Source organism: Chrysochloris asiatica, unplaced genomic scaffold, assembly GCF_000296735.1.
Source record: "Chrysochloris asiatica unplaced genomic scaffold, ChrAsi1.0 scaffold00055, whole genome shotgun sequence".
NCBI lineage: Eukaryota > Metazoa > Chordata > Mammalia > Afrosoricida > Chrysochloridae > Chrysochloris > Chrysochloris asiatica.
Window position 1 is genome coordinate 17973847 of NW_006408573.1, and position 9865 is coordinate 17983711.

At 53.3% G+C, this 9865-nt stretch overlaps 1 protein-coding gene across 1 annotated transcript; it reads left to right on the plus strand.

Annotated features, from left to right (window-relative positions):
• Positions 1-638: 638 nt before the first annotated feature.
• On the plus strand, positions 639-9152 carry CA7 (carbonic anhydrase VII). Its single transcript, XM_006863592.1, has 7 exons — positions 639-737; positions 3156-3353; positions 6208-6326; positions 7035-7130; positions 7227-7289; positions 7785-7940; positions 8386-9152. The coding sequence occupies exons 1-7, from the start codon at positions 698-700 to the stop codon at positions 8506-8508; spliced, it is 795 nt and encodes a 264-aa protein (XP_006863654.1). The 5' UTR covers positions 639-697; the 3' UTR covers positions 8509-9152.
• The last annotated feature ends 713 nt before the right edge of the window (positions 9153-9865 follow it).

Here is a 9865-nt window from a genome sequence, read left to right on the forward strand (position 1 = left end):
TTGCTCCCATTCCCCCACTAGTCCTGCCTCTTGCCTCTACCCCAGAGCTCCCAGATGCCCCTACTCACTGGACCCTCTTACCCTGAGAGCACAGTGAGTGAATGAATGTGAGAATGGGTGTGACTACCTCCCTCTCTGACTGGATGACCTTGGGCAAGGAACTTCCACCTTCTGGACCCTAGGAAGTTCTGGATTGCCTAATGTCATTGGACAGCTGAGAGGGTTAAATGAGAGAAAGGTCTGGCTTTGCCAGTGTCTGGCACATAGGGAACGCTCCAGCTCTGGTCTTTGATGGTCAGTTCCATTAAGGTTCAGAGCCCAGGTCTCTGAAGGTGGTATTCAAGGCTCTGGGACAAGCCTGGGAACAGGAGGAGGTGTGGGGGAACAGGGCCAGCCCCCAGCGTCCATCCACGTGAGGGCAAGTCATTGGGTTATGTATATGGGGCGAGAGGCTTGTCTCCCCTTAACCCCTCATTTCAACTCGAGGCATACAAAACGCCCCGACGGGGGGCGGGGTAGGGCCGGCCTCTCTCGCTTTGCTGGGGGGCGGGGGCGGGGCTGGGCCCCTGGGAACCGCTCCTCCCGCCCGCCGCCGCTTTAAGAGGTTGCTCTGCGCTGCAAGCTGGGCCGGAGCCGCAGTCCGAGCGAGCGGAACCGAGACCCGACACAGGTGCACTGCTGCGGGGACGGCAGCGGTATGACCGGCCACCACGGCTGGGGCTACGGCCAAGACGACGGTAGGCACAGACCCCCGCCCACCCAGACCCTCTTGATCTCGCCCGATGTCCTTATGCTCAGCCGATGATCCCAGACCCTCAAGCCCCCAACTCCAGGCGGAACTGGGACTCTTTCCCTCTGGTCCAGTCTCAGGAGCCCGAAACATCCTCCGGGCCTGACCCCTGAATCCCCCGCGCTCGGTTCAATGTCCTCGCTGCAGCCTGGTGGGCTCGCCGCAAGCGGATCCTGCCGCCTCCTCCGCGCAGCCCCTGTCTGCCGTGCTCGATCGGTCGTGCTCACTCACTCTTCCCGGGCGTGCGCATCGGGTGGAGGTGGCCCTGGGCCACCGGGGGTGGTCGGGGCGGAGCACTGTGCGCGGGTGTCTGTGCGGGGAGCGCGCACAGCCTGGCTGGGACCTCTGGGGGAGCTCGACTCTACGTGGGCAAGGGTGCGATGTCCCCGGGAGAGTTGCCCTGCGGAAGTGTCCGAGCACCGTGTTGGCTGGTGAGGGAAGGCAGCACGTATTTGTGTGGGTGTCAGCCGTGGGAACCTGTGGGTCACACCGGCCTCCTGGTTTGATCTTGCTTCAGTTTCCTTAGGATGCAGTAAAAGAGAGAAGAGGCAGAAGGTGGCAGCCAGATGGCTTGAGTGTGGGTCTAGGGCAGGTCAACTCCATTCTGGGCTATTTTTCATCAAGGAAGGGTGTGTGTGGGGAGGGGGTAAGGTCTGGGAAGTCCTGAAGTATTTTCTCCTCTTCTCTGAAAACCCCAAGATCCAGATTCGGAGAAGGAACCTGGATACCTGGGCAGTAGGTGGGGTGGGAAGAAGGGAAAGGTACTGATAGAAAATGCAGTCCCCATCCCTACTTTTCCCCTGAAAAGGCAGTTACACTTGGGGGAGGGTGAAGTTGGACTGAAGTCTGGGGGTTAGGGGTTTGCAATGGACCAGGGGGAGTCTGTGAGGTGCTATGGAGACTCTGGGACCCCAAGGAAATAGGAACATATTTGAAAGGAGGAACCCTAGATTTTCTGAGCATGCAGGAGCTGGAAAGAGGAAAAAAGACATTCAGAATGGCCACACAGAGAGGCAGAGATGAAGAGAGGCATAGAAGAAGCCGATTGATAGAACCCATAGATCATCCTGAGTCCTCCAGCCCAGGTGCTGCCCCCAGCCCTCCTTGCTAGCCCTGCCATCAGCTTTGAATCCGCCCCTTCACCTAGCTGATTTATATGGCCCAGCATAGGGACAATAGGGAAAGGAAAGAGGAAGACAGAGGTGCTGGCATATAGCAGTGCTCATAGGACTTCAAAAATAACCCAGTGGGGCCGAACCACGATTCTGAGTCATCCATTGGGGACACTGCTCTGTCGGCACCTGCTGCTGCTTTCCCAGGAAAACTTAAGAAGCCAAAAAGGGGGAGAAGCACCAGCCGGCAATGACACTAAAAATAGACTGCATTTCAGGATGTTCCCCAGGGAGATGCCGAGCCTCTTAGCTGCAGAGGGAGGCAGGTGGTGGGTGCCCGTGGGTGTGGGTGTGCAGGTGTGGGTGTACATGGGCGTGTGTTTTGCTAGGGGCCTTCATGCAGACCTGGGTTTGCAACAAGGGGGGGGAGGGTTGTGTGTGAGAATGTGTGTGCACGTGCCAGATTGGTCAGCAGGGCTATGTGTGTGTTTGTACACATGTGTTTTGCTGATGATCCCAGATCACTGTGCTCACGTGTGTGCCCTTATGAAGATCTGTATGGACTGCTAGGCATGTGCCAGGGAAAGGCAGCTGTAGCAAGCAGTACATGAGCAGCTTGTGTGTTTTACACCAATGCTTAAGTGTGTGCGTGCATGTGACCACACATGGGCATATGTCACCCTCAGTTTCCTCATCTGTGAAATGAGGCTCATGGAAGTTTGTACTTCACAGGATGATTGTGAGGAAGGAGGCAGTGAACAAATGCATGTGATAACGTGAAAGTTAGGCTGACATGAGCTTTTGTTATTCTTATCCCAAACACCTACACTAAGGTTCTCCAGGTGCAAGAGAAGGTCAGGCATCTGGTAGGTTCAGGCCAGGAATTTCAGAGGTCTAGGGGCCTCCCTGAGTGTGTGTTGGATGTTGCGGAGGGAGGGGAAGACTTACTCTCCAGCCCCATCCCTGAGCCTGTAGCTATATTTATGCTTCCTTCTATGCCTTGCTTCTCTGAACCTACTAACAGCCCTGGGAGGTGAGTTTCGTGAGGCCATTTCACAGACAAGACAATGGAGGCTGGGGGGTGGGGGGTGGTGGTGGCAATGCTGGGATATTGGAACTCCAGGCTGGGCAGCCCCAAAATGGGGGCTTACCACTGAAAGGATGCCAAGGAGACCACCCCCTGTGAGTGCCCTCAGCCTGCAGTCTGGAGGTCCGAACTGGCCTGAGCCCTCACCCCCCACCACCACCTGCAGGCCCCTCACAGTGGCACAAGCTGTATCCCATTGCCCAGGGCGCCCGCCAGTCACCCATCAACATCGTGTCTAGTCAGGCTGTATACTCACCCAGCCTGCAGCCCCTGGAGCTTTCCTATGAGGCCTGCACGTCCCTCAGCATCACCAACAATGGCCACTCTGTCCAGGTGGACTTCAGTGACTGCGATGACCGCACCGGTGAGTGTCCCCTGCCAGGTACTCCCTGGTTCTAATCTTAGTTGGGCAGGCTCAGAAGGGGAGCATGTTGGGATGGGAAAAGGGGACTTCTTCTCTTACCAGCTGTGAAGTCTTAGGCCAAGCCTCAGTCTCATTATCCATAAAATGGGAGCAATATGACCTAGTCTCTGGATTGTGGAGAGGAATCCTGAAAAACTGAAATGATGTTTGTAGTGCTGGCATACAGTAGATGATGAAGAAATGCTAATTGTCTTCCTTCCCTTCCAGTTAGTACTTTAGGTCAGGTTTGTTTGTACTCCCTGCCCCATCACTGACCTGCTCTCTGTGCGATGTGGCCAGGACCAGTAGGGACAAAAGGGAATCTGTGCCAGTCCCCTGGCTAAGGTCTCAAGCAGCTCAGTTTTTCCTCATGAGAACCCATTTTTCAGATGGGTAAATGGAGGTTCAAGGATTGGAACTTCTCAGAACACACCTGGTCCAGCTCCAGAGGTGTCTCTTCCTAGTCTGCCCATGACCTCGAGGCCCCAACCAGGTTGGTCCAGAGAGAGGCTAGGGGCAATTCACAGCAGCTTTTTCTGAAGTCTCTTTGCCCTGGGATTAGAGTGCAGGTTCTTTCATGATAAATTCCCAGGCAGAGGTCTCAGGTCTGCTCCTTGCAAAGGAATTTTGGCACTTAACAACAACCACCAGATATAGGGGGTGGAACAGGAAGATCACTTAGCTCTTCCCCTTCCTCAACCAAACACACTGAAAACACTTATCAAAAGACAGAGAAGAGGGGAAGCCAGACCTTTCATGATGAAGATGATCATAATTACTTAACTCTGAGTTTCCTTAGTTGTTGCTATGTGCCGACTCATAGTGACCCGGTACAGAGTTTCTGAGTCTGCAAATCTTCACGAGGGCAGAAAGATGAGGCTTTCTCCCATGGAACAGCTGGTAGTTATGAACCGCTGACCCTGAGGTTAGCAGCCCAATTCGTAACCACTACGCTACCAGAGAGTTTCCCTAGTAGGCTAAGCAAAAAAGAGAAGAGGATCAGTTCTAGTTCTTGCTGCAAAAGGTAAGAAGTCCAACAGACCCTCAGGAGAGAGTCAAACACTTCCTGGTACCCAATTCTAGGTTAATGCGCCAGACTGCAAAGCCATTTGAACTGCAAGGTTGGTGGTTCAAGCTTACCAGCTGCTCCTCGGAAACCCTATACAGGGTCGTTATGGGTCGGAATCGACTCGACGGCACTTAACAACAACCCAGCTTTGGAGAGAGGACATGGGGTCCTAGATGACCCTACATGATGGATTACGAAGGAGCAGTTTTCAGATGGCTAGCTCAGATATCAGTAGCTCAGTGAAGGTAACTGTGGTAGGGCTGGGCCAAGGGGCATGCCTTTGGACTACTGATTGTCCAGCGTGGAATGATCCAGAATGCCAGGAAACCAATGAAAAGAGACTCAGAGGTAAGATAATTGGGGCTCTGCCATTCGCTGACCATGTGGACACAGGCAGGATGCCTAGCCACCTGGGCCTTGGTCCCACATCTGTCCACAGGGGGTAACAGTGTCAGGGATGCTGACAGGGTTCAGTGGATTGATGTGAGGAGAGTTCTGGTCACACAGTGACTGTATAATGAATGGTAGTGTCCTGCTTTCAGGACAGAGGGCAAAGCCTGGGTTGCTGCGCTCAAGGTGTCCAGGTTAGAGTTCTCACTCAGGGAGACCTCACTACAGGTCCTAGTAGGATATGCTCCGAGGGGCAGACCCCCAGAGATGGGAGGTGGGGGGGACTGACTGGGGGCCTGCCCAGAGTCACCTTCCTCAGAATCCCTTTGTCATCCTGACTAGCATCATCTAAACACGTCCTGCTTCTCAGATTAGGCAGGACAGCAAAGAGGGCTTCTAAACTGCCCCATCCTCTCTTTAAGGGGTACTCTGGTCACCCATGGTGGAGGGGCCCAGTGGAACTCTGAGTCCAGTACTGTCACCTGACCCAGGGGCTCACATTCAGGCCTAGCTGGGGTACCCTTACAGGCCAGATCCTTTTCAGCTGGAAATTCAATCAGTCCCAGGAGGCCCTGTGCGTGGCCCTAGCTCACCAGGCAGTGGGGTGGGAAAGTCACAAAACCAACGTAAGTGGAAGCCCCACTACAGAGGTCATGGGGAAGGAGGACACTGGAGGGAGCTGGGTCTGACCAGGAGAATGGGAATCCACCAAGTCCCTCCTCTGGGGTAACACTGCGTCCTGGGGGCTCATTTATTCTCCCTTCCATTTGTTGCAGCATTCTGGGGGAGCCAGTGCAGCCTAGTGATTAGGGACTTGGCCTTTGGATTCTAGAGCTACAGCCTCATATCCCAGCTCAGTGCCTTGCTGTGTGACTCTGAGCAAATGCCTTGCCTTCTCTGTGCCTCAGTTTCCACCTTTATAAAACAGAGAGTAATAGGTTCTGTCTTCATGGGCTACTATGAAGACTAAATAAGATAAACTTTTGCATACAGACCTAGGTCAGGGCTTCTGACATGGAAGGCCTGTTGTTAGTGGGGGTAGGGACCTGGAGGTGAGAGCCTAGGTGCCATGAGAAATTGGGCATTGGTAAGGATAGCCAAATAGAGAGGTGTTGTCTGTGGGCCCCAGACTTCTCTGGCCTTGTAGGCTGCCAGAATCTCCTCCCTGGCTAAACTAAGGGTGGGGTAAGGGTGGAGCTGGGCAGGGACTGACCCAAGGTGTAGACATCGACCCAATGCATTTTCCAGTGAAAATTTGATCCCCTTTCTGGGCTGCTGCTCTGGTATTGGCTGCACACCAGTCATGCATGTGGGTCCTCTCACCCCAATGCCACTCTGCCCCACTTCTGCCCTCAGTGGTGACTGGGGGCCCCCTGGACGGACCCTACCGGCTCAAGCAGTTCCATTTCCACTGGGGTAAGAAGCACGGCGTGGGCTCTGAGCACACGGTGGATGGCAAGCCGTTCCCCAGTGAGGTAAAGGTCTCGTCCTCCTGAGTCCTCTGTTATTGGGGGGATGGGGGGAGTGGGCACTAGGCCCTCAGGGGCATGAAGGGTACATGGTATAGGGTTCTATATAGGGTGAGGGGCACACTCAGGAGCCTTGGAGAGCAGACCTTTCATCCTGCTCTGCCTACTGCTCTCCTGGTCTGTGTGCCTAGAGGAGATTTATGTCAGCAAATTCAGTGCCACCACACCCTCAGGGACTCCCTGCTATTGTATGAGTGGGACATTCAAGGCCCTGCATGAGCTGACCTTGCCCAGCCTCATCTTCCCACTGACCTCTCCCCATAGATGACTCCTTTACCAACACTTGACTTCATGTCTCCAGTGTTTTGCCTCTGGGGTTTTCTCTGGAATGCCTTTCCCCAAGGGCTTCATCTGATAATCCCATTACTTATTCTTTGCGCTTAGCTACTAGTACCTCCTTCTCAGAGAGATGTTACCTTGCATGGCCTTACCTGTTTCACAGCTAGTTCACTGGAGGGCAGGGTCTGAGCCGGAGGCCTCTGAGTCCCCTGGGGCTCAGGAAAGGGTTGGATCCAGGGCATGGTGAATGCCACCTGTGGCTCCCCTGGACTTCCCTGAGCAAAGGTGCCAGATGTCTGGTTCATCATCTGGGTCAGTGCCCCCACTGCCCATGGAGGTGCTGAGCGCTAGCATGCCCTGCTGTTGCCCCTGTAGCTACACCTCGTTCATTGGAATGCCAAGAAGTACAGCACCTTTGGGGAGGCTGCCTCCGCACCTGATGGCCTGGCTGTAATTGGTGTCTTTTTGGAGGTGAGTGCTCACTACTTGAGACCAAGAGGAGACTGGGAGGCCCCCCACTTCTAGAACACAGTCATTGTTGGACTTACACTGCCCTCTTTTTCACAGACAGGGGACGAGCACCCTGGTATGAACCGCCTGACAGATGCACTCTACATGGTCCGGTTTAAGGTGAGACCAAGCTCCAAGGCCCACCATGCCCCCACTCAGAACAGCCTGGTGGGGAAGGAGGAAGAGGTTGGATTACAGAACAGGCCCACCTGTCAGCAAAGCCTCGCTGAGAAGCAGGATACAGGCCAGTACAGCAGTGCCCTGCGGCTGACTCCTCTTCATCTGGGTCAGTGGCCCCTTAGCTGCCCAGCCTGCAGCCTGGCTGGGTGTAGCTTGTCACATTAATGGGTGTATGGCAGAAAATGCCCAGAGCTTAGGGAGCAGGACATTGTGGTCAATGAGCTCTAGGAGTCGCATCCTTTACAAACAAGCAAAAGGTGGAGGGGGCCCAGTCTGAGCTGGAAGATGCCATCTGAGATTACAAACATTTGCCCATGATTTGCATCAGTGAACCAAGGAGAGAATAAAATCCGGCCAACAGAAGTGGGTGGGAAGCTGCTGGTCTGGTCTGGTAGAGGTCTGTGCTGATTTCCGGGTCCCTTCACCCTGTCCCAGGGCACCAAGGCCCAGTTCAGCTGCTTCAACCCCAAGTGCCTCCTGCCTACCAGCCGGCATTACTGGACCTACCCTGGCTCCCTGACGACACCTCCACTGAGTGAAAGCGTCACCTGGATTGTGCTCCGGGAGCCCATCTGCATCTCTGAGAGGCAGGTGGGTTGTCCTAGAGCACCAGGCAGAAAGGAACCACACTCAACCCATTCCGGGTGGTGTGACTCTCCCCCATCAAGGCCCCCACCTATTGCTAATAAATTTTCAGATTCTTGGTTGGGGGCAATTTAATTGTTAGTCATTAGGACACAGATCAGGAGGGGTGATCTCTGGATCCTGGGTCCATCCCTACTGTACTGGAATCTATTAAGTCTTGGCTAGAAAGAACTGGAGCTGAGTGAAATAGTGTCCTGATTCAGAGGCCTTCTAGTGAGTAACTGAGGCTGGGAAACCAAAGAGGAGCATGAGTGGGAAAAGTGGGGACAAATTTTAGGAAGAGGAGGGAGAGGCAGAGCTGGCTGGGCAGGGTACTAAGTGTTGCACCTGGGGTCAGATTGGACCACAGTATGCCCCAATCCATTCTAAGCACCCTCCTTTGCTCCTCAAGATGGAGAAGTTCCGGAGCCTGCTTTTCACCTCCGAGGATGATGAGAGGATCCACATGGTGAACAACTTCCGGCCACCACAACCACTGAAGGGCCGTGTGGTCAAGGCCTCCTTTCAGGCCTGAGCTACCCACCTGCCCAACTGGCATTAGGGTACCATCTTCCCAAGGGCTTCCATGTCAGCAGACACCAAACAATCTGAGGTTCCCTGCCTAGGGGATGTTGTGCAGTCCCTCAAGCCAGCTTGCTCCTTGGTTACCCTGGAGACTTCTTAACATCACCTTCTATTCAGGGGCTCCCTTAAGCTTGCTGGGGGACAGGAAGAACAGAAGTTGAGCAGTGTCCAAACCCAGGGCTGCCTCCACTCTCTAAGACCCCAAAACCCCTGAGACATCCTCTTGTCTTCCCCACTAGCTGTAGCAGCAGCCCCTCTAAGCCCACACTGTGATGGACAAGCCCATGCTTCTGGGGGTAGGAGGCTGGTGCTGCCAGATGTCTCAAGCAATAATTAGAGGTGGGCAGAACTGCCCTCTCAGTGTTACCTCTTGGGCAGGCCCCTCACCATACATGCACCTCATTGCCAGGCCATTAAAATCAGTACCCAGCATGCTGGAGGTGACGTGGCCTTCTCCCTCCAGCCACCTGCTGTGGGAGGCAGACCTGGTGACATCTTATGTAGTATCTTTCCTCCTCCCTTCACCCAGCCACCAAAGCCATTCACATGTCAATCCATCCATGTGTTAATAAATCCATTCATTCATACAACAAATATCAGTTGAGCAACTGTACTATGCCAAGTCCTGTTCTTGGCAGTGAGGAGCCAATGATGACGTGTCAAGACAATGTTAAGAGAAACTTATGCACTGAGCAGTTCATTCCAGTGAAGGTGGGGTTTGTTAAAGGAGCTGTGGCAGCAGAAGAGAGGGGAGTCTACTTTCTTTGGGGTTACCATGAGTTAGAATCAACTAGATGACAACTGGTTTATTTTTCCTTTGGTTTATCTTATTTGAGGAAGAAATTAAATTTCAGTATTCCAGAGCCTCTGAGTCTCTAGGTACCACAAGTAGTTTGTACTTGACTACTAACCTGGTCTAGTGCTGGTGGTGTAGTGGGTTATGCATTGAACTGCTAACCAAAAGGCAGCAGTTTGAAGCCACCAGCTGCTGCAAGGAAGAAAGAGAAATCTTTCTGCTCCCTTTAATATCGACAGTCTTGAAAACCCCCTATACGGGCTTGCTATGAGTCAGAATCAATTTGATGGCACTTAATAAGAACAACATTGAAAGGGTGTAAAGTATGCACCCTTTGGAGTATTGCATTAGGCAAAGCTGCAGCACAAGACCTCTTTAAAGTGTTCAAAAGCAAAGATATCAGTCTGATGACTAAGGTGCCATTAGACCCAAGCCATGGTATTTGCAGTAGCCTCATAAGCATATGAAAGTTGGACAATGACTAAGGAAGATCACAGAAGAATTGATGCAT